General features: G+C 44.8%; 3 protein-coding genes across 11 annotated transcripts in view; 1 reads left to right on the top strand and 2 right to left on the bottom strand.

Annotated features, from left to right (window-relative positions):
* LTN1 (listerin E3 ubiquitin protein ligase 1) overlaps positions 1 to 14,874 on the bottom strand; it is a 51,132-nt gene extending 36,258 nt beyond the window's left edge. The window contains exons 1-10 of the mRNA XM_045852457.1: positions 14,751 to 14,874; positions 11,161 to 11,364; positions 10,316 to 10,414; positions 9,595 to 9,825; positions 7,592 to 7,644; positions 6,723 to 6,903; positions 6,225 to 6,398; positions 3,119 to 3,309; positions 1,980 to 2,115; positions 195 to 1,004 (exon numbers count right to left, since the gene is read on the bottom strand). Coding sequence (XP_045708413.1) covers positions 195 to 1,004; positions 1,980 to 2,115; positions 3,119 to 3,309; positions 6,225 to 6,398; positions 6,723 to 6,903; positions 7,592 to 7,644; positions 9,595 to 9,825; positions 10,316 to 10,414; positions 11,161 to 11,364; positions 14,751 to 14,792 — 2,121 coding nt within the window. The 5' untranslated portion in view covers positions 14,793 to 14,874. The remainder of the gene's footprint in view (positions 1 to 194; positions 1,005 to 1,979; positions 2,116 to 3,118; positions 3,310 to 6,224; positions 6,399 to 6,722; positions 6,904 to 7,591; positions 7,645 to 9,594; positions 9,826 to 10,315; positions 10,415 to 11,160; positions 11,365 to 14,750) is intronic.
* A 3,004-nt stretch (positions 14,875 to 17,878) lies between these two features.
* On the bottom strand, positions 17,879 to 26,594 carry RWDD2B (RWD domain containing 2B). Of its 7 annotated transcripts, none has more exons than XM_045852664.1 (7): positions 26,462 to 26,594; positions 22,015 to 22,184; positions 20,784 to 20,855; positions 19,907 to 20,133; positions 19,756 to 19,823; positions 19,268 to 19,630; positions 17,879 to 18,723 (listed from the first exon to the last, which is right to left on the bottom strand). In XM_045852664.1, the coding sequence occupies exons 4-7, from the start codon at positions 20,111 to 20,113 to the stop codon at positions 18,489 to 18,491; spliced, it is 873 nt and encodes a 290-aa protein (XP_045708620.1). In that variant the 5' UTR covers positions 20,114 to 20,133; positions 20,784 to 20,855; positions 22,015 to 22,184; positions 26,462 to 26,594; the 3' UTR covers positions 17,879 to 18,488. The 7 variants fall into 7 exon arrangements, with proteins under 7 accessions (XP_045708620.1, XP_045708618.1, XP_045708623.1 ...); XM_045852662.1 differs by having other exon boundaries at positions 26,104 to 26,475; XM_045852667.1 differs by having other exon boundaries at positions 22,019 to 22,184; positions 26,104 to 26,475.
* USP16 (ubiquitin specific peptidase 16) overlaps positions 26,552 to 26,891 on the top strand; it is a 28,535-nt gene continuing 28,195 nt past the window's right edge. For 2 of the 3 annotated variants that reach the window (XM_045852659.1, XM_045852655.1), the window contains exon 1: positions 26,552 to 26,683. Coding sequence is in view for 1 of the 3 variants with exons in the window: in XM_045852660.1 (XP_045708616.1) it covers positions 26,665 to 26,683 (19 nt within the window). In the remaining 2 variants the exon portion in view is untranslated. The remainder of the gene's footprint in view (positions 26,684 to 26,891) is intronic. The other variant, XM_045852660.1, reaches the window with a different exon arrangement.

Below are 26,891 nucleotides of genomic sequence, written 5' to 3'. Positions count from 1 at the left end.
TCACGACCACATACATATTTACTGAACACCGACCTGGAAGTCTCACACACTTCCCAACTCACAATCACTATATTGCTTATCTTAAATTCATCACCAAGAAACAATCCACACGTCCCCCCGACGAGACCCCTCCACGTCTGTGATCGTGGTGCCAGTGTGAGCCATTCCAGTTCAAAGAGACGCAGCAGGAATACCTCAGTCAGATCATCTAAGACATCTTTTCTTTCCTTGTCATCGTCACAGCAACGGAGGGCACTGTACAAAATGTCCACCAGGAAACCAGCATCCTGCCTTTGGTCTTCGTTTAGCCAACCGAGTAGTTTCCGGTACAAAAACTGCACTGCAGGGTTTTTCTGTATAAGCTCGGCTATTTCAGGAGGTTTGGACTTGGCAGTGCTCTGCCTTTCATCACCTAGCAGCGTCTTAAATACTTGGGTTGAAGAGAAGGAACTGAGCAGAGTGGAAAGAAACCTCAGGTGTTGCTCTGACTTTTGTTCGTTGACAAAACTAATGCTCATCCCTGCCAGTCTGCAGACTAAGTCTTCCAAAGGCTTCTTCCGTAGCGGGGATACAAGGTCTGAACAGTCACGGGAGAGAAGAGGCTCAGCCACTGGTTCCCAGCCCTCACTGCTCTCGCCTTCTGAGGGGAAGTGTTTTTCGTTCGCTGAATGACTTTCAGGCATCTCATCAGCAAACCTGACCTTACCAATTTTTTTTTTATTTGACTTCAACAAGCCCTTTGGCTTTTGAAGGACCTGTAATAGGTTAGATACACCCAAAACAGACTTAACATCAGCTTCTGGCTCATTCATTTTCTCAAAACAGATCTCTGACAGTCTTCCCCAGAAATTCAGGAGCACTTTCTCCAAGCTGTGAGCAGTTTCATCATCTTTTTCCATATCTGCTTTGGCTTCCCAAGAACTTAAAGTTTCTGCTAAACAGTCAAAGGGTTGCCCATCCTGCAATCTTTGGTCTTTGAGAACTGCATCAATCACAGGAATCAACTAAAAGAGAAGGTAAAATAGAACAGTTCAGTTTCCAGAAGATAAAATATAAACAAGGTAGTTGTGTAACGTAAGTGTTCACATTTAAATGAAAAATAAAGATTTCCCTCCAGAACTCTGAAAAGTTAACCTGATAAATCATTTTCCTATTAATATAAAGAGCGTAATGATTTTACTATATTCCCCTTGAATGACTTCATTTTTATGATACAAATGACCGAGATTATTAGTCATTAACAAATAATATACTTTTCTCAGAATTTCTGAGGTTATTCAAGTTTGCTTTTTCTTCTCAGCCGAAATGAAAGACAGAGGATCCACAGAATTCAGAATCCTTTTTCTTGAATTACAAAGACGAGAGAAGTTAACTATCTGAGGCAACAACTAGGATTTGGTATTGTATTTCATTAATTAATTTCCTACCACAGGAGCCATATTCTAGAGCCTACCCTCATCACTGATTCTAAGCACCACCAAACACAACTGTTCACAAAAGGGTATATGTGCTTGAATATTTCAGAAGTAATAAATACTCAAGTATGTGTATCTAAACTTAGGATATGTTGCCGTGTGTAGTGCTCACTTTTCTGCCCAAATTTCTGAGGGAAAAGTAAGGGTGCACATTACCCATGGGTATAATGACGACACAACGGGTATAATGATCACACACCGGGGGCGTAACGATGGGCGTAACAATCCCACATGTACGACGCGCACAGACGTGGGTGCACACTGTACACGGCAAAATACGGTGATGCAAAAGACCGAAAACCACACCTTCTAAATTCTGTTTTGCATTTAACTCTAAAACCATCAGGGTTTGTTCATTCAGAGGCTAGTCCTCAGTCATTACTGTGTTACACTAATTATACTAGCACGTATGGAATCTTTACAAGGCAATGGCAACAAGACACAATGAACCTGATTCTTTACAGTCAGTGTGAAAAACACTAGTGATTTTTACACTATAAATACCTGATCACTGATGAGCATTTCTTCAATCTCCTTCTCTCCTAAGTTCTGTTGCATTATAAAACGCAAGCAATCAAAAAACGCAGATATCACTGCTGAGCACTCTGAGAGGCTGGTTTTGATTCTCTCTGTTGATAGCCTAAGAAATAACACATCACTGTGGCTTACTCCTTCATGAAAAAGAATATGAGCACCTCAGAAACACCAAAATAAAGTCATGGAAAAGGCATCATACCAAAAGATGAGAACCTTTTGAAATAAAATTCTTTTTTTTAATGTGCATTTATTTTTTTTTAAAGATTTTCAGTATTTATTTTTTTAGAGAGAGGGGAAGGGAGGGAGGAAGAGAGGGAGATAAACATCAGTGTGTGGTTGCCTCTCACACGCCCCCACTGGGGATCTGGTCTGAAACCCAGGCCTGTGCCCTGACCGGGAATGGAAACAGCGGCCCTTTGGTTCACAGGCGGGCACCCAATCCACTGAGCCGCACCAGCCAAGACTAAAAAATAAAATTCTTAAACTAAAAACGAAGAACAGACGATAAAATTATCTCCTAATTATAACATGAACTTGAAGAACTGTGAAAAAAATCCTATTTAAAAAATTTGTCAACAGAAGAAAACACGTTTATTTTCTATTCATGAACCCATCCAGCTACAAATCTGAAAGACAGGACTTAACCAAACAAAAAGTAATGTGAAAAAAAGTTTAAATACTAAATAAAATTGAGTATCTTTTATTTATTAAGTTCGACAAATACTGAAGTAATTTTTAATTGTGACTTCAAACTTCTGTAAGTTTGTGGAATTTTTAGAAACTTTATAGGTTCGTTTTCTGCATTTACGCATTTGTATCAACATATGAAAAAATAACTCATTTGGAAAACGGCCTACTGCCACCTGAGGGCCTTACTGTAGTCACCTTAGTTCCTGCTGTATACTAGCACTGAGGCCTTCAAAGCACCCAAGAAAAAAATTCCATTTTAATTCTCTAAATTAAACCTGAAAAGTGTCTAATGAACAGGAAAAAACTATTTTGGGGAAATTTAAATAAGAAAGACAATTATGTATATGTCACCCCACCCCTCTGTGAGAACAAGAAACATCTCCTGGCTGCAAAGACCCACGAGGCGCGCCCCTTACCCCGCGACCAGAGAGGTGAGGAAGTCTCTGAAGAAGTCCAGCTTCGGGTCGGTGACGGACTGCGGGAGCTTGCTGACGAACGGCAGCAGGTTGGGGTGTATGACCGGGGCCAGGCCCCGGCCGCCGTCACGCATCACGGCCGACAGCTTGGGGAACACGCTTTTTCTGGCGTTTACGTGAAGCCAGCAGTCCTAACCGGGGAAAAGATTGTAACCATGAAGATCATAACCCACTTTTGAGAAGACACGCAGGTCTCAAAAATAAAAGTCAAGTATTCTACCCTATAGGACTAACCTCTCTCACAGCCACCAGAAACTACAACTCTGAGAGGGACTTCCGGCTACGACGGAGGCGTGGGTAGACACACTGTGCCTCCTCGCACAACCAAGACAGGGACAGCAACAATTTAGAAACAGAGTAACCACCAGAACTGACAGAAAACTGAGCTGTGCGGGAGCCGGACAACCGAGGAGTTCAAATAGTCACGCTCATCCAGACCGGCGGGGGGGCGGGGGCGGGCAGCCGGGCGGAGAGGGCTCGCGGCACAAAGAGCGGTGGGACCAGGCGCGGAAGGAATCTGGAGCGCAGCGGGTGGACCCCGGGCCGAGGGGTGGCAACCCGCAGGCCCAGCGAGGCGGCGAATGTGAAGCGAGGCCCTGCGCGCAACCCAGGGCCCCAGCGCCGGGAAACAGAGCCTCCGGGCACTGACTGAAAACACCTGTGGGGGCTGAGGCACAGGGAGAGACCCCTGGCCACCCAGGAGTGTGTGTCAGAGAGACCCATGGGGTCCTAGAATGTACACAAGCCCACCCACCCAGGAATCAGCACCAGAAAGGCCCAGTTTGCTTGGGGGAAGCAGCGGAAGGGACTGAAGTCCCACAGAGAGCGGAGCAAGTGCCATTGTTCCCTCTCGGACCCCTCTACCACATTAAGCGTCACAACCCAGCCACTGGGTTTCCCCGCCCTGAGGAACACTTAAGGCTCCGCCCCTCATACGTAACAGGCGTGACAAGACAAAAAAAATGGCTCAAACGGAAGAACAGATCAAAGCTCCACAGCAAATACAACTAAGCGACGGAGAGACAGCCAGCCTATCAGATGCACAGTTCAAATCACTGGTGACCAGGATGCTCACAGAATTGGGTAAATTTGGTCACAAACTAGATGAAAAAATTAAGGCTACCGTTAAGTGAAATGAAGGAAAATGCACAGGGAACCAATAGTTATGGGAAGAAAACTGGGACTCAAATCAACGAAGTGGACCAGAAGGAAGAAAGAAATAACCACACTGAAAAGAATGAAGAAACAAGAATTCAAAAAAATGAGGAGAGGCTTAGGAACCTCCAGGACATCTTGAAACGTTCCAACATCCGAATTATAGGGGTACCAGAAGGAGAAGAGGAAGAGCAATAAGTGGAAAAGTTATTTGAACAAATAATAAAGGAGAAGTTCCCCAATCTGGCAAAGGAAACAGACTTCCAGGAAGTCCAGGAAGCTCAGAGAGTCCCAAAGAAGTTGGGCCCAAGGAGGAACACACCAAGGCACATCATAATTACATTAGCCAAGGTAAAAATGAAGGAGAGAATCCTAGAAGCAGCAAGAGAAAAGGAGACAGTCACCTACAAAGGTGTTCCCATCAGACTGTCAGCTGATTTCTCAAAAAAGACCTTGCAGGCAAGAAGGATCTGGAAAGAAGTATTCCAAGTCATGAAAGGCAAGGACCTACATCCAAGATTGCTCTATCCAGCAAAGCTATCATTTAGGATGGAAGGGCAGATAAAGTGCTTCTCAGATAAGGTCAAGTTAAAGGAGTTCATCAACACCAAGCCCTTATTTTCTGAAATGTTAAAGGGACTTATCTAAGAAAAAGAAGATAAAAAACATGTATAGGAAAATAAAAGCAAACTCACAATTATTAACAACCACACCTAAAACAAAAACAAAAACAAACTAAGCAAACAACTAGAACAGGAACAGACCCACAGAAATGGAGATCACATGGAGGGTTAGCAACAGGGGAGTGGGAGGAGGAGAGAGGGGGAAAGGTACAGAGAATAAGTAGCATGGATGGTGGAGAGAGAAAATAGACGGGGGGAGGGCAAGAATAGTATGGGAAATGTAGAAGCTAAAGAACTTATGACACATGGACATGGACTAAAAGGGGGGAAGCGGGTGGGAGAGGGTGTGCAGGGCAGAGGGGAATGAAGGAGGATAATGGGACAACTGTAATAGCATAATCAATAAAATATATTTAAAAAAAAAGAAACTAAAACTCTGAAATGATAAGACATTTATTATATACAGTAATCACATATCCCACAGGCTTCTGGGATCACAGTCACCAGAAATAGTTACCTAACTTAAAATGTTCACACAAAGCTGCCTTCTAAAGGGACAGCAGCACTGACCCTACACCGGAGAGTCCGAGGGGCCTGCTTCAATGGGCCGCACCGGGACACGCAGAACCAGCTAAACGGAAAGTAAATAAAGACCCTCTGCCATTTTACAGTCAGGTTAGATTTATATCAAGTTTTGGATTAAGTATTTTATTTCCAAGAAAGCATTTTTTCTGCTAAGTTTTAGACAGTATAACCTAAAAGTCTCTAAGATAGCGATTTTCAACCCATGTGCTGCCAAAAATTTTTAAAACATGCAGTGCCTGACTATTTAGCCAAAGGCACTGACCTCTTTTCCCTTAGTCAATGTAAAAAATGACAACAGCCATCACAACAGTAGCCATCTGCTGTGAATGAAGGAAAATTATACCTACTTTTTGGTCAGATTGGCAAAAAATACATTTTTTGGTGTGTCACAGATTTTTAAAAAATACTTTATTCATTTACTTTCAGAGAGAGGAGAAGGAAGGGTGAGAGAGAAACAACAGCTGGTTTCCTCTCATGCGCTCCCAACGTACCCTGACTGGGAATTGAACCGGTGACCTTTTGGTTCACAGGCCAGTGCTCAATCCACTGAGCCACACCAGTCAGGGCACGTGCTGCAGATTTTTAGTAATTAGTTTACATGTGCCATGAGATGACAAAGGCTGAAAAATCGTGGCTCTAAGACAGGTATTCCCAGACACACTGAGCGTACCTCCCACACCTACCTCAACAGTCGTCAGGGTATACAGCACAGCCTCCCAGAGGGCCGGGCACACAATGGGGTCACTGTCGTCAATGCTGAGTAGGACAGAGGAGCTCACTCGTGATGCTTCGTCCCTCATCAAGTGTGGAATGCGCTGGCACAAAGCAGAAACTAACTCAAAATAAGCAGCGCGGATCTAAAAGGAAAACCAAAAACAGAAACAAAACAGGAAAAATAAATAAATACATTCAATGAGAACAGACTTGCACATGCCAACAATTTCAATCAAGGTGCCAGGAATGGAGCATGACAATTCAACTCTCAATCTGAAGTCCTAACAAATACAAAAGTGAAAATACAGTAACATTCCGGAAGGAGGGGCAATGAGGTCCCGCCACGAAGATATATTTGTAAAGTTTTAAACATTAACAATAAACATAAAGCATAAATATAAACTGACGCAAGCAGGAGAAAAAGAACGGACTCAGAGAAGTGTCTTAGAAAAGAAAGACGAAGCCACCTGAGGCACACTGTGCTTTCCATACTTCCAAAACTTGTTCTGGGACAGGAGAGACCGAAACCTCTCCTCCAGAGACCCAAGCTCGTGCTCTGGGATGAGGCAGAGCAGTTTCTTCAGGGCCAACAAGGAGCACGTTACGACCCGGTGGAATTTAGCTTCTCTCTCTTCCTCTGGAACAGTTCTTATTTGAAAATAGGAGAAATATGTATAAGGATTGACTGTAAGCAAAACGATATATTTGGCACTATTTTAAATGTTTTATCATTAAGTGCCTACCAAAGTTGCTTTATTTCTCTATTCGATTCTTCTTGTGCCAACCCCCCTCAAAATACGATCACTCCCAGAACTTCAGTCGCATCCTCCCACAGAATACCAGGTGAAAGTACACGGAGAGCCGTGGCCGAAGCAAGTGTGCACCCCCTGCTCGCGGCGGGGGTACACAGAGGAGCATGGGTGTTAATGCACCTGAGATGGCTTTCCCTATGGACTCGTAAGAGTCTGATCAGAACATAATAAAAGTGAAGGGAACATTTCACTACTTTTTCAGTAGAACCACTGACAGTTTTTCAACTATTTTCAACAAGACCTTAAAACGTCCCTGGCTATGACCATCAAAAGGTGAATGTAGGAAAAATCTAAAAGTATCTCTTTGAAAAAGAACCAAATATGTGGCTCCCAGACAATTCAACTTAAACAGCAAGACAATTGGCAAGGAGACGCTCTTACAATGGCACATGGCACACAGCACACCGTATTAGGCATTTTCATCTCTACATGTAACACCCCTTTAAAAACACTACGTTAAGATGACCACGTTATGACCCGTAAGTAAAACAAATCCTTACAGGAGTTACGCAGATACAACTTACTGCGGGTCACTGAGGGAGTCGGGTGTTTCTTTTATCAGATGATCCTGCAGCACCTGCAGAGGGAAAATCCCAAACCTTGAGATTTCACTGCACTGCCAATGGTGATTGGAGAGAGCATAAGCCTCATCTGATCTAGAATTTTCTTAACCTTTCCCAACAAAAGAAACTAAATTAAGTAGCAACACTAAAAGGTTTGAACTTTACTTATTTTTCTTTCCCTACCATCCCCAAGGTTGGCTGCTACTGAGGCAAGAAGGATAGGGCACTTCTCCAAGCACCTGCAGTTTCCATCAAGAACTGTCCCCCTCACCCTGGCTGGTATAGCTCAGTGGATTGAATGCTGGCCTGCAGACGGAAAAGTCAACGGTTCAATTCCCAGTCAGGGCACAGGCCTGGGTTGTGGGCCAGGTCCCCAGTAGGGGGCGCACGAGAGGCAACAACATATTGATGTTTATCTCCCTCTCTTGCCCTTTCTCTAAAATAAATAAATAAAATCTTAAAAAACAACAACACACAAACAGAAACTATGAAGAGCCAAATCAGTTGTCTCAAAATCCATTTTCTAAAACTCTTAGTGTCTAAACTCATGACACTTCACTCTCGTAACAGTTACCACTTGATATTTAAATAAGACAATGACTCTTAACCTGTAGCTGGGTTAGAGAACTGCCTCTGAGAAGATGGTTAAAGGTACACATCCTCTCCCTAGAAAGACAACTTGGTACACCTGAGCAAGGAAGAACGGGAAAACCAAGAACCAAGTGGGCAAGGGGGACTTCGTGTGTGTCGGGGGAGGAGCTCAGGAGTCCAAGCCGGCACGGGTAACAGGAACCCGCGGCAAGGCCCACTCACTGGAAGGAGGACGGAGGGAGGGACAGACACAGAGCTGTGAGCGCACAGGGGCTCCACAGAGGGAACGAGTGCAGGCACACATTGTTGCAATCTTCAGTTCCTTCCGTACTCCATTTCCTCACATAATGTCAAGAAGCTTAGCCATCTGGTCTTGCCAGTCCGTATCTTACGGACAGTAAGGAGGGAAGAAATGAGGAAAACCAGATACACAAAAACCAAAAGCCACAGAAGTGAAGGCTGACACCAGTCTGGTCCAAGTCTGGGCCGAGAGCTGAAGAAACTCCCACACAGGCTAGTGGGGGAGATGTGTAAGGCCATCTGAGGGGCAATTTACCAACATCTGTGAAAACGGTACCTGTGCTTATTCTTTGACCCAACGAATGGTGACTAAAAGTGCTGGTACTTTTCACTCCCACCAAGTATGAAGTGATCTATTCAAAAAAGTCCGCTAAACTTTGTAATAAAGACATCAGGGTAAAACTACAAATGTATGTTTTAAAAAGTTAACTAAACTGCTATATATTCATACAAAGGAATACCGCAGAGCCAGCAAAAAGAGTGAATCTGTAAACATGTATTAATGGGAAGATATGGGGGAAAATAAGTTTAGAATGAATTTTTAGATGTATTCTTTTTTTAGATTATATACTATAAAGCATATACCTAAATTTTTTAGGTAATATGATAAATTAAGATTTATAAATTAAAGAGGGAAAATTTAAATAATTTAGAAAAATGCAATACAACATGTTAATTGTAGTTAAAATACAACACGGGCTCAGTGGACTGAACACCGGCCTGCAGATCAAAGGGTCGCCAAAGGACGGTCCAGGTGCACGCCTGGGTTGCGGGTCAGGTCCCCAGCTGGGGGCGTGAGACAGCTGACCAATGTATCCCTCGCGCATTGTGTTTCTCTCCCTCTCTTTCTCCCTCCACTCCTTAAAATAAATAAATAAATAAATATTTTTAAAAAGTAAACAGAATGCAATATGAACAACTGTGTTAAACACTGTTTTAAAAAGACAACCTTCGGTTGGAAACATTTCACTCACACACTCCCTCATACTGCCAGGTAGAACAGCTGTCACTGTGATATGCCTGCTGTCCCTTGAACACTTAAGGAAAAGCTGAGAACAGTTCCCAGGACTTACACTTGCAATCTCATCCTTACAGAACGCTATGGCCTCAGGCTGCTTGCTGGGGGGGAAGGCGGCTGCGAAGGCATCCTTTGCTGCCGATGCAGCAGGTGGGTAAGTGTCACACTGAGCCAGGAGCCAATAGCCCATCACACTTTTTAAATAAGGAGCCAGGTGTTTCTTAACTTTGAGGATAAGTTTTTCAAAAGCTTGCTGTGTGGCTTCTCGAACCCGGCGGTCATGGTCCTATTGCAAGTATAATATGGTTTAAAATCACTCTATTAAAACAGATATAGATATTTTGGAATATGCTATGATAATCCATTAATAAGAATTCAATTATGTACAGAGCTGGACAAAAAAAATCAATAACTATGTAAAGAAATTGATTATTTTTTCCTTTTCCCAATGAGATGAGAACTGTATTAAAGCTAGAGCTAAGACTAGGCCTTAAGCAATTAAGCAATTGGTTCTCATTCTTCTGGAGCAAATATACAAAGAAATTAAATTGCCAAAATTTATTGTGACTGGAAAGCATCTGGGTAACTCTGACCTAATTTTGGAAAACACAACAAATTCCCTACACACTTTACACAACCCAATGACCCAAACTGTGTAACAATACCAACATAACATTTCATAACCTTCACCACCAATGTCATCTATATCTGACAGTCCCCATAATTTCAATCAAATACATACAACAGAAATAAGCCAGTCAAGTCTTAATACTTACAAGTGAAATTTTGCAAAAAATTCTTGGCCAGTATGGAAGAACCCCTTTTACAATTTCTGCATCTCTCTCTATACACATGGTTCCAAATTCTTGCATAGCCTGAAAGTAAATTATTAACATTGTTAAGGATCGACAGCCATAATATTGACTATTGTCTATATTTATTCTGCTCTGGAAGCTTTGTCTATTTTATGTAATGGGAGAATACACTGTTTCTGTTTGTGCTACATGGAACAAATTTAAAGAGCTCCTTTACATGCTTAGTATGGTAGAAACTTTTCAGCTGTTTTTAAAAAATAAAATACATGCGGCCCTGACTGGTGTGGCTCAATGGATCGAGCACACCAATCCACGTAGACCTTTCAGCCTACAAACTGAAAGGTTGCCAGTTCGATTCCCTCTCAGGGCACATGCCTGGGCTGTGGACCAGGTCCCCAGTTGAGCGTGCACAAGAGGCAACCGCACATGGATGTGTCTCTTGCACATCAATGTTCCTCTCCCTCTCTCCCATCCCCTCTCTCTGAAAACAAGTTTAAAAATTTTTTAAATAAATAAAGATGCAAACAAAAAATCCCATTTAAAATTATAGGGTCAAATTACATTCTCTAATGGAAGTAAAAGTATACAGCCAGAAATCCAAAGTGTTCAAAATGAACAGAATAACACATTAATTTATAACCTAGAAGATAAGTAAAAGCTCAGCTTAAGCCTGTGTGTCAGAAAAAAGTACAACTGTAAAAGAAATTATGTGTGGTGATTCATTTTCCTTTACACAAAATATGGCAATGATATTTTAATAAAAGGACTATGTTATTAAGAAAATTTATGAACACAATAAAACTTGCTTTTAATTTTGTTGTGACATCTTTCTTAGAAAGTTTCCGGAGGACCATTCGAAAGTCAGAATCTACAAGACTATCAATTTCTTCAGCTCCTTGAACAGCAGGAACATAGCCTAGGTCACTCTGGAATGTCCCAAAACCAATAAATCCAGGCACAGTTCCCTGTTCTTTTGCAAGAAGTTCTGCAGCTCGGCCACTGTTTGAAGGCTGGTAGAAAGTAGAGAAAAAAAAATGTCAGAGTCCAAGAAGAGTTCCAAATTTAACTTTGAGTTCTTTAGAGTATAATTCCTTGATAATCCCCATGACAGAACACGCTTCTGAGTTTTTTTCTTAGCCTAAGATTTCATGTATTACAATGTTTCCCAAAGATAAATGTTTCTATCAGCAAGAAGTTATCAATAATGATCCCAAGAGGTATTTTCTGGTTTTCTAAACATCAGAAAAATGTTTTTTAAACTGGGTACAATCCATTAGGTGCTCATGGTATCGAGTTAATCAGTCACAAGAGCATTTTAAAGACATAGAATAAAATATTAAAAATCAGAGAAAGCATCATGTATGGTAATCCTAAGTACTGTTTTATAAAATGTTTTATTTCCAACTTCTGTATAAATAGTATGTGCACTGCGTAATGATGTACAATTGACTGAAATGGATCACCCATTCATTCAGCAAATATTTATTAAGTAACCACAATGGAACAAGTCTAACTATAGCTGTTTCCAGACTAGGAACTCCTTGAGGACAGACACACTCACTGCCACATACTCAAACTTCTTTGAGCTAAAATGGTTACAATTAACATTATTATGGACATAGAAACCCACATGATGGTTAGGCTATTAAGATACATTACTTTGTTTTGAACCATAATCAGTGGTCTGTCTGACTGATACACAATGTAGCAGACTCCTCGTACTAAAAATTAAGGGATTAGTTGTGACAAAAAATATTTGAACTGCTACAAGAAATTAAGATATTGTCATCTAAGAAAAAAATGCCCCAGTTCAATGTCCAGGATGACATTACCACCTACCTAAACCTGTTTCTTATTTCTCTATGAGAATGTTCAAAAAGGTTTATCCAAATGTGTGATTCAATTTGCTCAAACCTAGCAAAATTGTGTGTGGAAAACTGATGTCAAGGAAAAATCTGGACTACGTTCAAACTGAAATGAATGATCAGAAATGAAAATGATGGCTTGAATTACATTTCTTTACTAAAACAAGAGCATTTAAGACTAATTGCAAAAAAAAATGGTTCTCTATTTTAAAACTTTATTAAAGTGAACATTATTCAAAGAGCTACAAAGGAAGTTAGTGAACTACAATTCTGAAAACTAAATATGATGACCTTAGTACATCAGAATTTCATCTGCAATCCCATTTGTAAACTTCTTTATGAGGAAACAGAACAATGAAGTAGTATAAAAAAGAAATAATTGCTGAAAGCTAAAGGGGTCAAGACTGAATTCTGAACTGACCTGAATTATCACAGCTAGACAGTGGTAAGTAGGATCAGAAGGTACCAACTTCAGGTTTCCAATTTAAAAGTAACAAATTATTTTCTGAATGTACTGGTTATATCTTTTATGCAATGTCTACTGTGAGTTTAAAATATAGTTACTGTTTCTTATTATTTACTCTACTGTGTGTTAGATATTATACCCACAGTTCAAAAAGAAACTTGATTCTATTTCTGGCAGTTAATTTTCTTGTACTACATCTGCTTCATTCTCCTGTGCCTGACTTCCATAGGTGTTTGAGGTGGCACAGTTCTGTCTACAGTTTAAATCCCAAACTCAGGACAGATCTTTCACCACTTCACCTCTGCCATTTCCACTCTGTTCTTCTACCACCTGCTTTCTCTCTTGCTCCAAAAGAGCTGCCACGATTTATGTTCCAGTACCAAGTTGAATTAAAGGGTCCCTGAAATAATGCCCTGCCCTTTTCACGGTTTGGTCTTTGCACAATCTTGTCTCTCCACCTAAAAACTTCTCCTTCCTTTTCATTGTCTGACAAACTCCTATTCATCCTTCAAAACATAGCCGTCCCTTCTTTTCTGTTCTTCCACTTCCTTTCTGCTCATACCTCTATCAACATTCCCTGATACATTACAGTTATCTGCATACTTATCTGTTTCTATCATCAAGAAAAGGGGACATCTGTCTATCACCCTTGAGTACGCTGCATTCAGGATTTGAAGTCGTCTGCTAAATCAACGACTGCCATTCAAATCCCAGCTCTGCAACTTCCCCGTTCATGAGCTCAGGTAAATTTCTCTAAAACTCAGTACCATCATATTTAAAATGAAATAACTGTAGCTAAATCGTTATTTGTCAAGATAATCATTCTCAGGGTTAAATATAAGTTTTTTTAATCAGCGCAGTAATAACTGATTCCAGCAATTATCATCAAAGAATGCTAAAACCATTAGATGAAAGCTTGTGGGCGAGAACAGGATATTGCCAGGCTCAAGGTATCACTCACTCCACCTATTATTCTGATAGGCAATCGAAAAGCTGACATCCCCAAGTGATTACACCAACACCACCAACACCACCAACACCAGGACAAACAAGCACATGCGTCCCCGCAGTGAGGCACTGAGGTGCTTCATCCATGACGCATTCCTGTCAAAAACTGCTAACCTGAATCTAATCATAAGAAACAAATAGACAATTTTAAATTATGCGTAACAGTTGGCCTAGGCTCTTCCCCATAAAAGTCCGGGGGCGGGGGGGGGGGCAGCATGGGCAGGGAGCTGGGAAACTGTCAAGAGCTAACTAAGTAAAAGGCACGAGTGATCCCAGACTGGATACTACATGCTTTTTTAATGCTATTCCTAAAAACAAAGTTATAGAAAACATTGCTGAGATGACTACGGAAATCTTAATGCAATGCTGTATATATATTATTAGCTAACAGTATTATACTGAAGTTAAATTTTCGCCGGCGTTGTAACTGTTCATAGTCACGTAGAAGAACGGCAATATTTTTAGAATACACCCGATTTAGGAGTCGTTGTACTTTCTGCAATTCTCATAAGGCTCAACAAAATGCAATCCTTATACAGGGAAAGCAAATGTGATCAAATATTAACAGCTGGTGACTCTAGGTAGAGACTAGGTGGGTTGTCACTGTCATGTTCTTTTGCTTATACTGGGACTATTTCAAAGACAAAACATTGAGGACATGAGTTAAATAAAGAAGCCCAGGTCCCGTGAGGGGTCCGTGTGGCCGCAGAATGGACGGAGGCGGCGGGGAGGGCCGGGGCTTCAGCCGCGACCCGGAGCCCCGCCGCGACCCCGCGACCCGGAGATCGCCGACTCCGGATCTCCGGGTCCGAGGCCGCCGGCTCGAGCCCCGCAGGCAGCCTCCCGCTGAAACCGCCATTGAAGCGTCAGTTAACGAGAAGTGTGTGCGCGGGGGCAGCTCGGCGCGGAGCGCCTCCGCTCTGCCAGCCCGGCCACCTGCTTGGACACCACCTGCCAGCGGGGACGCGCTCCGGGAGGTCATGCCCCACACGCGCCCACGCCGCCCACGCCGCCCCGCTGCGCACGTCCCCGCTCGGCCCTGCCACCTCGCGCTCACCCTCAGGTTCCCCTTGGTCCGCTGCTTGTTCTTCCCGCCCATGGCCGCGTTCTCGCCGCACTCTCAGCCGCAGCCCCCGGTAGAAACGGCTGGACCACAACTTCCGGCTCTGTCGCCGGAAGTGGTTCACGGAAGAACTTTCCCCCGGCCCTCCCCTTCCGCCACCTACCCACGCCCTCCGCAGCCCCGATTCAGCTCTCGGCTCCCGCGGAGGCCTCGACTCCCAGGCGGCCTCGCGTCACAGTTGGAGCCGCGCCTGTCTGACTGACGTCAACTCTGTCCAATCGGCGGCCGAGCGTTGGACCACGGCGCCGAACCCGTGCTTCCGCGGTCGCGGGAGGCGACGTGGGTTCCCGACTCCGCGGAGGGGAGGCCGGCACGTGCGGCGGGGGGGCGTTTTCGACCCCGGGTTGCGGCAGAACGACGCGACGTGGCAGTCCGCGACGTGGAGACGCGGACCGGCTGGGCCCTTTAGAACGCAGTCAGGAGTGTCGGTGGGCGTTGGAAGGAAACGCAGGCTTTCGGGCCCGCTCGCGACTGTTACGGCAGCGTCTGCATTGGAGAGCAGACCTCCAGGCCTCGTTAGGACTTGAGCAGCAGTGCTCTACTAGGCAGCGTTGCCCCTGAGTTCACACCTTTTCGCACTGTGACGGTAACGTGCAGTTTTTTCAACAAGCGTAGTGCGGCAGTCCTAATTTTGAAACGCACGGATCTCGCGGTTGGGGATTTTGCTTCTGAGCATCACCAGGCAAACAAGCGCGTGATGCGGGTGACGGCCTCGCGTGTCCACACTCCCTCCGGTGCTCAACGGCAGGACACCGAGCTCCGCAAGCTCCTTCGTTCGGCTGGCTCCTCGGCAGGCGCTGGGCCAGCCCCTCTCTGTCCGCGTGGCCCCGGCAGCGGCCTTCGCCCCGGGCACACCAACCGCGTCAGGCAGCAGCGGGTCTCAGTGTCCTGCCCTTTAAACCGTGACACCGGCCTCACGGCGCACCTCGGGGAGCCAGGGGCAGCAGGCAGCACCCGCCCCCCGGTGGCCTGGGTCCTAGCCGGTCTGGGTCTGAGCTTCTGCTCAGAGGTCCGCACCCGACTCCGCAGGTCCCTCTGTTGAGCTCCGGGACACCCTCCACAGCCGGGCACCGCCCTCTCTTCACGACGGGGACCGAGCTACAGCTGCCGGGGCCTCCTGCAAACTACTCTGATCACCCCCGTCCCCCCTCCCCTCCTCACCACGCCCCAGGGACAGGAGCTGCGGCTGCGGTGAAGACCTCCGTGACCTCTTTTGGCTTTTAAAATCCCCTTTAACCAATTCCCCACATTAATGTTTTTTTTCTCCTTAAACAAGTACTGAAGTTCATTTTCCTGTCCGGACCCATGGCGTCGGATCGCTAGATTGTGCTTCAGTGGGAGCCTCCTGGTGCCCCTTGCAGCTTCGATGGGCGCAGTTTATGCTGACTTGTGTAATCGGGCGTGTGTGTCCCTAACTCTCGGCTGCCTTGTCGTCTTTCCGGAAACTCACTAAGGACATACTCCGTTGGGTTCCCCTGGTATACTGAAATAGTTTTCTTAAAAAAAAAAAAAAGGAAAGAAAGAGAGAAAGAAAACCCTAGCTGGTGTGGCTCAGTGGATTGAGCACCGACCTGAGAATGAAAGGCTCACGTTGGATTCCCGGTCAGGGCAGATGCGTGGGTTGCGGGCCGCATCCCCAGTAGGTGCAACCACACTTTGATATTTCTCTCCCTCTTTCCCCCCCCTTCCCCTCTCTCTAAAAATAAATAAAATCTTTGTAAAATAAGTGTTATTAATAAGTAATAAATGAAAACGCTTTAGCAGTTTAATCCTGCGGAATGTAGTAGGTGCAGCACCTGGCCCTTTTGGTGGCCTCCCGCGGTGTCAGATCCCATGCGTGGTGGGTGTCCATCCGAATCTGCAAGTGGCCGGGGGAGTCCGAAGCCAGAGTCAAGGGGCTGGCCCTTCTGATAGGGTGGTGGCCACGGATATGGCAGAGGGGCGGGGGCAGGAAGGAGGGAGTCCAGGGAGGAGCACAGGGCTCTCCCCGGACGCCCTCAGAGCAGTGCGCCCTCGCCCTTTCAGGAACAGCTCCACCACCGCCTCCTTAGTTCTTCCTTCCTGCTGACTTTCACTGGTGGGCACACAGGATGCCTGCAACGCATGACTAAGATGGCCAATACATTGTGTCCCTCTTACCCACTAACACCGTTCTTCTAACCAAGTCTCACACGTCAAGGAACACCCAACACAGCATCAACCCGAGTGCCAGCAAGCTAGCAAAGAAACAGCAAAGAAATCCTTAGTAAGCACTTTTGGAGCTAGCTGTTGGAGGGCCTCCAAAACCAGGCTGTGTGTCTTTGCAGGTCAACTTGCTGAAACGAAGTTTACAGAAAACCATTTCTGAATAAGAAAAAAAATTGTTAAAATCCAATAGGCCAAAAACGAGTTCTCTACGTTACCAGTTTGAAGCGCGGCTGAGGCCTGTTAAAAGGTGTGAGCTCTGCTCACACCTCAGCAGCCTTCTGTGAGGCAAGCCCGAGTGGAACGAAAGTGTGTAAAAGCCGAGTGGAGTGGCAAACTCCACTGAAGAGAAGCTTCGTCCTGGCTGCTGTGACTCTGGCCTGCAGACTGAAAGGTCACGGATTTGATTCCCAGTCAGGGCATATGCCTGGCTTGCAGGCCAGGTCCCCAGTGGGGGCCATGTGTGAAGCAACTGGTTGATTTAATCTCTCTCATCAATGCTTCTTTCTCCTTCTTCCTCTCTCTTAAAAAAAGAAATAAAATCTTTAAACAAGACAAGAAAAACTTCACCTACTTATCAAATGTTTGAGGTAGATGTAAAACTAGAGCTTTGAAAAAAATATGTTTGGCAAAATAGCTTTCAACTGCTAGTAAGAGGCACACAAACAGCCCTGGCCGCTGTGGCTCTGTTGGAGAGTGGTCCAGTCACCACAAATGTTGCAGGTTCGATCCCTGGCCAGGGCACATACCTAGATGGCAGGTTCAGTCCCCGGTCAGGGCGTGTATGAGAGGCACCCCATCGATGTTTCTCTCACACCCTTCCCCTCTCTAAGCATGTTCTCAGTGAGGATTAGTTTTTTTTTAAAGAGGCACACAAATGTATGTAAAATTGTTTTTATTTCACAACAAGCTGTCTAGAGATAGGCAGGGGCTGGCGCAGCTTGACAACACGCAGTGGCATCTCAGCAGCTCTCCGGGCCCCTACTGCCCTCATGGCTGAAGGGACTACTGCAGCTCCAGCAGCCGCCGCAGCGTTGCTGCAGGAAGAGGGAGCAAAGGTGCCCTCGCTGTGTCCATCGTGTCAGTCAGGAAGCAAAAGTCTTCCCAGGTGTCCCCCAGCCAAAGTCACCCGAGCTGCCCGAGAGGCCGGGAGAGCTCACGGTGGAAGGGAAAGGGCAGGGGTGGAGAATGGGTGGCAAGATGGGTCACCAACACAATCTAACTCCAGTCAAATTAATTTCTCTTTCAAAATGGTATATATATAGCAAGAAATTCCTGTCAATAATTTTAAGATTATAACTTAAAACTCAGTTCTGTTTTCGACCAGGACATATTTTTAACAGATGCACTTCAGCTGTACTACTTTTTCTTTTTTACCCCTAACATTCTAGAATGGGATGGAAGTAAAATTAATGTTTCAAGAAAGAGTGGGTAAAAAAAACAAGTGGCTAACAGTGACAAAGTACTTTCAACTGCTCCTCTACTCAGTTATTGCCCTTCCACACCGAAGAACATCTGGAAAACCTCCCCACACCCTTTGGCATTTAAAAACTGATACAGCTGACCAAAGTCCATGTGGTTTCCTCTGGCTCCATTAACACTGAACACTTTTTCTTCAAAACCTGAAAATTTTCTTTGTCTTTCCATTTCATCATTTGTGCCATCCAAAGGAATGTCTTCTCGGTGGCGAATCAAAATTCTCTTCCAGTTTAATTTTCTGAGCCTGAAAATAAATTTTCAAAGTAGAAAATTTGAAACTATGTTGTGCATTCTAGGCCACTGAAAATATTGCCCTAGAAGTGAAGAAACCTTTTCACTTTTATGTCAGGGATGTATTTTAATCAAATATGATTCTAGTCATAACCCTATCCCCAAACTCATTTATTGCCATTATCACTGATGTGGAAATTGCTGAATCTCAACCTCCGAAAAGGGACTTCTCAGAAACTCACTCAAGGGTGTCTGTGGAGAAATGAGACAATTAGAAATTTCCGTGTTTCACAGAGAATACACGGCTCAAGATGAGGGAAGGATCGGCTCCACGGGGATGGAGGGCCTTGGTTTGGCATCTGCTTACGGACATCTCCCAGGTGCACTGGGTCAGGTAAGGGATGTGATGTTGACCACACGGGAGTTCTATTTGATTCACTGACTTGAGGCTGAATTCCCACGAGATACACCCTCAGGGTCACACTTAGTTCTAGATCTCCAGTTCTAGTTCAGCACTAAAATGACGGACATAGAACACAAAATTTGTGAGAGCAAACCTGGACCAGAATTCTTCACAGGCACTTTGTAGGCCTTCCACACAGACAACACCTGGTTTCCCTGGCATGCTGAACCCAGACAGGGAAAGCTCCTTCGCCCACTCCAGAATATGCTTTCTTTTGCTTTTGTTGTAGATGTGATGGCTATAGATCCAGAGTCTCGTGAGAACGAGAAGGATGGGCTGGACTGCACCTCCTGGAGCGGGAAGAGGGGCGGTGTCTCTGCTGACATAGCCAGGGGCATGTTCTCTCACCCAGTCAGTGGCATGCAACACACAGACATCTCCGAGACAATTCTTCTGCAGGTGTGCGGTCAGATCTGTGTTCAGCTGAGCCTGCTGGGATCTACTTAACAATAGTGACCTGGTACAAAATATATGGGAGAAAAAAATTAAATCAATTTTCTTGGGACAGAAAACAAACTCAAGAATTGCTTTTATCACCCAATTAATTTTGAACTCTGAAGTTAGCCAGCTCCTGTAACACACCTGACAGTGATTTCAGGCAGGACTGCAGGGTATTTAAAGGGAAGAATACAGGCCAGAGAAAACACCACCTGATCAAAGAGAAGAAAAAAGCCCTAAGCGTTGTTTTAAGTCTTGACCTGTTTCAATTCTCCCAAAAGGAAAACTGAATTACCATTGCTCCTGCAGATACATCTAGGTTCATGTTGATTGTAAAGTACACTTTTGAAGATCGCCCCTCCATTGACCTCTTTTCAATGCAATCTTTCAGTTCTGCAACAGCCAGCTGGTCATTCACTATGAGCTCATTCGCACCAGGGAACATGCTGGCCAGCAGGTCTAACTCAGAGAGTTGGGCCTCAGCCTGTTCCATCTCAACCATTTCCAGCTACCTGTAAGTTTCTACAGAAAAAAGAATAAGACAAATAACATATACAATCTTGGAAGAACTTTACAGGTTATTTAAAATGCATTTGACTTCTTTATAAAATGTGTAATTTAATCAGAATATCTTTCCCATTATTCTACTTTATAATGTGTTGTAATATGTATGTAATAGATGTAATATGTTAAGGACCTAAAATGTGGGACAATCCAGTGAGAACAGGAAAACTCTAATAATAACCAGGAACCAATTCCTACGTATCTAGATAGTTGATCTGGCTTCTTGAGCTACCACAATAGGTAATTTCATGAAAAAAATCTAATTATGAAGTCAAAAGCCCTATCAGTGGCCAAGAAAGAGAAAATAAAGACTGGTAATTATCCCACAGCTCAAGTAACCATTGTTAACATTAGAAAGTACAAGGCTAGAAAATTCAAGTAGTAGAGAAAAAATTTAAAATTAAGGTATATGCCATGGCCAAATAGCTCAAATGGTTGGAGCATTGTCCTGATACGGCAAGATTGTGGGTTCCATCCCGTGTCAGGGCACATACGAGAGTCAACCAAAGAATGCATCAATAAGTGAAACAACAAATTGTCTCTCTGTCTGTCTCCCCCTCCCTTCCCCCAATCTGAAGTCAATAAATAAGAAAAACTTAAAATGATACCGTTTTCTGCTGGTAGTATCTCCTTCTACCTAAGTCCCCAATCCAAAGCAAAGAGTTTTTGGTGTGTTGTATCTGAAAAAGTTTTAAGCATTATATGTAAACATATAAAAACATATGCTGGTATAGCATGTAAATGTATGTAGAGAGTGAGATACAGAAACATAATTGAAATGTATCCAAAGGGGATGATACAGTCATGTCTCCCCACTTCCCTGAACCACACTCAGCAGAGCGACACGCTGTCAGCACAGGGCAACCACTGTCTCTCTGGTGGGCAGCTATCCTACTGAGTCATGTACATAATTCGTCATTTACTGCATTCTCTGCCTTGGACATTTGGGTTGTTTCCACAGTGCGGGGGTTCTTTTTATATACACAGTGTGATGAACATATATATTTAGTTTGGTGAATACTCTATTCAAGGGTAAGTTTGTAGAGATGGCTTGTCGAAACAACAGGCACAACATTGTAAATTCTGCTAGATGTCACTGAGTTGCCTTCTAGAAAGTTACCATATGGAAATTTAAAATTTTCACATAGTTCCCGCCTTTAAAAAATTATTAACACATCGTCTTGTCATGGTGTTTTGTGTCTGTGTGTGACATTCAAACAGGGTTTTCGGGCCAGATAGGACTCTTAACAACAGACAAAGAGGGCAGAGCTGATAAAGTACTTGAAGAAATAATGGCTGAAAACCTTCCAACTGTGTCAAAAGGTGAAAACAAATTAAAAAAGCTGAACATATCTCAAGCAGAATGGACCCAGATAAATCCATATCAAAACACATAATGGTCAAAGTTCTGAAAATTAAAAAAAAAAAGCCAATATACTAAAAGCAGCAGGAGAGAAATAAACCTTAGCTAGGAGGGAAAAAAATTCATTTAAGAGGGCACTTCTCATCAGAAACTATGAAGGCCAGAAAGAAGAGACATATTTTTCCACTGCTGAAAGTAAAGAAAGATCATCCTACAATACTAGATCCTGTGACAATACCCTTCAGGAATGAAGGGGAAATCAAGACATTCTAAGAGGAATGAAACAACTACTAACAGTTGGCTAAATGTGGGTAAAAGGAAAAAGGAAAGGACTTTAACTTTCCAACTCATGTGCTTCAATATTACTTGTAGTTTCGTGATTAGCCTACAGTTCTTCTAAATACATCAGGAAGAAAGGTTACACTTCTGAAAAAGAAGGATCTCAATCCCATTGCTATAAAGGAAAACATGCTTACCTACTCTGTAAAATCAAACACCATTATTTAGGTTCCTGGTCTGTTCATGGAATCCTTTCTCCTCTTTGGTAAAGGTTCACTGAGCTGCTACTGTATGCAGAGCCTCACCCATCCTTCCTTCCTGGCGCTTTCTATTTAGTGTGAGGATCAGGAGATAAATCCAACAAGACCTAGAACAATGAAGATAAAAAGACCTGGTGATAAGTAACCAGTGCAGGTATTATCTTGGGAATGCAAATGAGGGCACAATGATGTGGGCCACCAGAAAAGATCTGGTGACGTGGCAGGATCTGAGTGGAGCACTGGAGGAAGGGAAAGACTCGGAAGAGAGGAGCGGGAGCCCCAGGGGGACAGAGCAGGAAGGTCTGTGAGACAGGGGGCACCGAGGGTAGCATAGGCCTGAACTGTCCTTCCTCACATGCCAAGGCGTAATTCAGAGGCTCATAGTTTGGACTATTTTCTCTTGTGCTCCTTACTTGCTGTTTGTCCCCGGGACCTGTTCTGGCCTTTCTTTTCCCTCTGGATAGTTGACCTCTGCAGCCCACAGCACCAGACACTTCTGCCTTTCTTGCAGTTGGGTTCAGCCAATGTGCTGGCAGACAGTGGGAGGATGGGAGAAGAAAAGAATTCAAGGTACTCCTTCACTGGTCTTCTCTGCATTGGTAGGATTTTGACAATGGTGGTGACCAGCTATAGACCACATCTTCTGCAGGTAGCCCTTGTTCCACAACTCCAGCAGACCTCTCGGGCCTAGGGGTAGCTGTGCTTCCTTTAAACTTGGCCATGTTCTGTAAATAGCCTCTTTATTAAGATCTTTTCCAAGTTTCATAGTTGAGCATATGTTTATTTTCTTCCAGACTCAAGTCCTCTTAACTTGTACTCAACAACGTCCTTGCAGTGACTAAGTATAACATCTACTAGATGTATACAGAGCAAGCGACTGTAAGAGAAAAACGTTAACCTAACTGGTGGCTTGGCAACAGTGCTGCAATCCGAGGGGAAGGAATGGCATGTTAGGGTCCCCCGAGGGCGGGCAGAGAAGCTAGCCCACCCTACAGCTACACAGGGGAGTGAAGCTGGTAGTTTCGCAGACTCAGAAGCAGGAAATGCCACACCTTGAGAGCAGATCTGCTCCGGACAGGCTGCCTCGCATGGTCATTACGAAGCCTTCTAGAAACATGTCTCTCTATTCAAGTCTTCTTTGTTTCATCCAATATGTTTGGATCATTTCTTTAACATCAGAAAATGGTAGTTGGTCAACAATTGAGTTAGTTCATTGTAGGGTCGTTTTAAAGAGCAGAACTTTCACTGAAAAAAGGAAGTGAATTACTCAAGGTGGCAGATCGTGAGCTGCCATGGGTCCTGTCAAAAACACGCCTGACTGTGGGTGTGGCTCCATGGGACTGGATATCAGGGGTAAGTGGACACGAATCAGGAACACATGAAGTGCTCTCACACGTGCTGGGCTGCTGCACTCATCAGAGTGTAAATCGGTGCCAACGCCACTTCATTCCCAATGCCAGTGTGTTTCCATCTGAAGTCCAGGATGCCAGTGCCACACCAGGGAAAAAATTGGTGTTTTGTTTAAGTTATTGAAATGAAGAATGGCACAAAGTTCAACAGGTTTCTTTAGGGTGACCACGGGTCATCCTACTGTCCTGACTGATCTAGCATTTATCTTAGACAAAAGGGACACTTGGACAATAAATTATATGGGCACATTTTTTGTGTGTGGCTGTATTGTTAGATCCCAATATGCACCATGAATCTCTAAGAGGAGGAGTTAATATGCATAGCATCCCAAACTCACTTGACCCTAAGTCATTTTTTCCAGACATAGTGACATTAGCTCTTCCCTACACAGATCAGGAATCCCTGGTTGTCATCTAGCCACTTCAATTTAAGTAGTTGATTACCAAGGCTACCCACTATCTTCACGAAGTCCTTTAAACACAGTGTTTTCTTCACTAGCAAGTGATTTCATATAATTTCAATGTCCTACTATATTTTCACTTGGCATTGTAGCTTAAGCATTTGCTGTTACTAAAAAAACCCCATATTTATACTTCCTGTACTTATTTGACTTCTACAAAAATCTTTTCTAGCCTGTTTTGAAGTTGAAGACTCCAGGAAACAACTCATTGGGTGGTTATTAGAGGAAATGAATTCACTGTGGTCTTTTGATCATAGCAGTTTATATACTGTTGCCAGACTGCCAAAGCACCACTTACCAACTGCGACCCTAGGCAGGTAGTTGGTTTCTCTGTGCCGCAGTCTCGCAGTCTCCAAAATGGAACGACAGGGTTGCAGTGAGGACTGGCTGCGGCAAATGTGCAAACTGTGTGAACCAGTGCTTGGCAACAGAGGACGTGCTAGAAAAGTGCTGCTACTACTGGTACTGGTCACTCATTCCACAGAGGTTTCTTGAGTACCTATTGTGTCCAGCACCGTCCTTGGCACTAAGATTGTAACAATGAACAGAAGTAAAAACAAAACAACTCTGTTGTCACCCCTGGCTAGCGTGGCTCAGTGGACTGAGTGCTTGACTGTGAACCAAAGGGTCACCACAGCCTCCATTCCCAGTCAGGGCACAGGCCTGGGTTGCGGGTTAGGTTCCCAGTAGGGGGCACATGAGAGGCAACCACACATTGATGTTTCTCTCCCTTTCTCCCTCCCTTCCCCTGTCTCTAAAAATAAATAATTTTTTTAAAAAAGTTTAGTGCATAGATCTTCATAGGTGCATCTTCTACTTGGTGTTTTGTAAGCATTTTTCAATTTCATTAAATCTAGTTTTTCTCCACGTTTTATTGAAAAGTTGAGAATTTTACAGTGAAACAGTGGAACAATCCTCAAAGGAAGGAATGGGGGGGTGACTCTGCTCCCCAGGGAACACTCAATAAAGTCTGAGAACATTTTGGGTTGTCACAATGGTGAGGTGTTTTTGGCACCTAATGGGTAGGGCCCAGGGATGCTGCTCCAGTTACCACAATACACATGACACTCCCCTACAGATAATAAGTTTTGCTGGTCCAAAATGTGCATGGTGCTGAGGTCAAGAAATTGACCTAAACACTTTAACATTTTTATCTAGCAGCTTCCTCATACATCTAATCCATCTACCAATCCGTCCATTCTCATGCATCTCAAAGTAAATTACAGACATTAGTATACTTCTCCCTACTTCGGCGTGAATAATATTAGAATGCGAATTAGTATTTTTTCCTTTTGAGGTAAAAATGGAATGCATATCGTGGGTCTTGACACCTTTGTACAACCGTGTAACTCAAACTCTTTGTCAGTCCCTGCCCAACCCCCCTCAAGGCAGCCATTGCCCTGGTTTTCGCCATAATTCGATTGGCCTATCCTAGAACTTCATAGGGTGGAATCATACAGTAGGTACTTGGGTGTATGGATTGTATCACAGTTTTACAGTTCATCCATGTTCTCACAGTAGTAGTTTCTTTTTATTGCTTAGTGGTATGTCATCATGTGACTATACCTTTTTCCATTCTTTTGATGGAAACGCAGCTGTTTTGTTTGTGGCTGCTATGAACATTTTTTGTGCAAGCATCTCATTAATAACTATTTCTTCAGTAAGTACTAAACACTTACTATGTTCTGGACACTTCTAGGTACTAGATGTGCAGCAAAGAACAAGACAAAGATGTCCCAGCTCTCAAGGGGCTCACAATGACCTGTTTGTTTGGGGTTCGGGTGGGGGAGGGATGTACATACATAACCAAACATGAGCGGTGTCCTACGTCGCCCAGCCGTTTTTCTGGGGCACGGTGGCGTTCGCGCTGTGCACAGAGCCACAGCGAGATGCCTCCTACGGAGCACGAGGGGAACAGCGTCGTGGCGGGGGGGCAGGGGAGCAGGTGGGCGGACGGCCACACGACTGTTTCAGAACAGAAACCAAAGCCTATGTGCTTAGTAAGAGAGCCGGTACAACAGTGTCAGCGGCACCAGGCGGGAGGGCCAGCACCCCCAAGTCAGCCAATTCAACAGGCCGGGAGGCCACTTTCCTCCCGGGGCTGATGAGGATGAAATTTGTTGGTTTGGCTGTGAGTTGCTACTTCTGTCCCTGACCTGTGTTTCCGTGGGCACCTGCAGCTCTCTGCCTCGTATCACTGCGTTTCTGTCACGGTGAGCCGGCGCCGAGGCCTCGAGTCTGCTGAGCACGGGGTGTGGCGCCTGCAGTCCTGCACGCGCAGACCGAGCGTTCCGGCAGGGCGGAGTCAGACCGTCCACACGCCCAGGGTCGTGTGCACCAGGCAGTTAGCAGCTGCCGAGATTTAAAGGCGCTCGCTCAGCGGGCCTTCCGACGCCCTCCGTCTGACGAAGGCGCCGTCAAGGAGGCTGCATACCTTCGACGGCCACCAGGAACCCACCCTTGCGAGCGACGAGCAGAAAACCAGCCCACCACCTAGCAGGGGAACGCACTCACGTCTGGACTTCCGGTGCGAACCGCGCGCAGGCGCAGACGGCGGCAGCGCTGCTGGACTCGGGGCCAACGCCACTTCCCACGATGCCGCGCGGCGGAAGTTGCCGTTTTCTGGTGGCCACTCTGGCTTCCGCTCTGTCGCTTGTTATTCGTCACCGGGAGGAAGACGACGCTGGCTGACCAGAGGCCCACGAGGAGCTGCAGTTATGGGCGCTGTCGCTGTGGGTGAGTTCGGCTCCGCTGACTCGCAGCCGTCGCCCGCGCGCCCTCCTGCGCTCCGGGAACATTAAGGTCCCGCTCGGCCTCGCTCTCTTCTCCACAGCCACTCTGCTTTAGGGGCGGTTCCCGGCCTCGGCCCGGTACCGCGTCCTCATTGGCCTCACGTCCTGTCACTCCCAGGAGCTGGCCAATGAGTTTTCGGTGCTGGCGCCCC

Source organism: Phyllostomus hastatus, unplaced genomic scaffold (genome assembly GCF_019186645.2).
Source record: "Phyllostomus hastatus isolate PE091 unplaced genomic scaffold, TTU_PhHast_1.1 phas_contig_948, whole genome shotgun sequence".
NCBI classification, from domain to species: Eukaryota; Metazoa; Chordata; class Mammalia; order Chiroptera; family Phyllostomidae; genus Phyllostomus; species Phyllostomus hastatus.
Note: the sequence above shows the minus strand (reverse complement) of the source record. Positions and strands in the feature narration are given on the sequence as shown.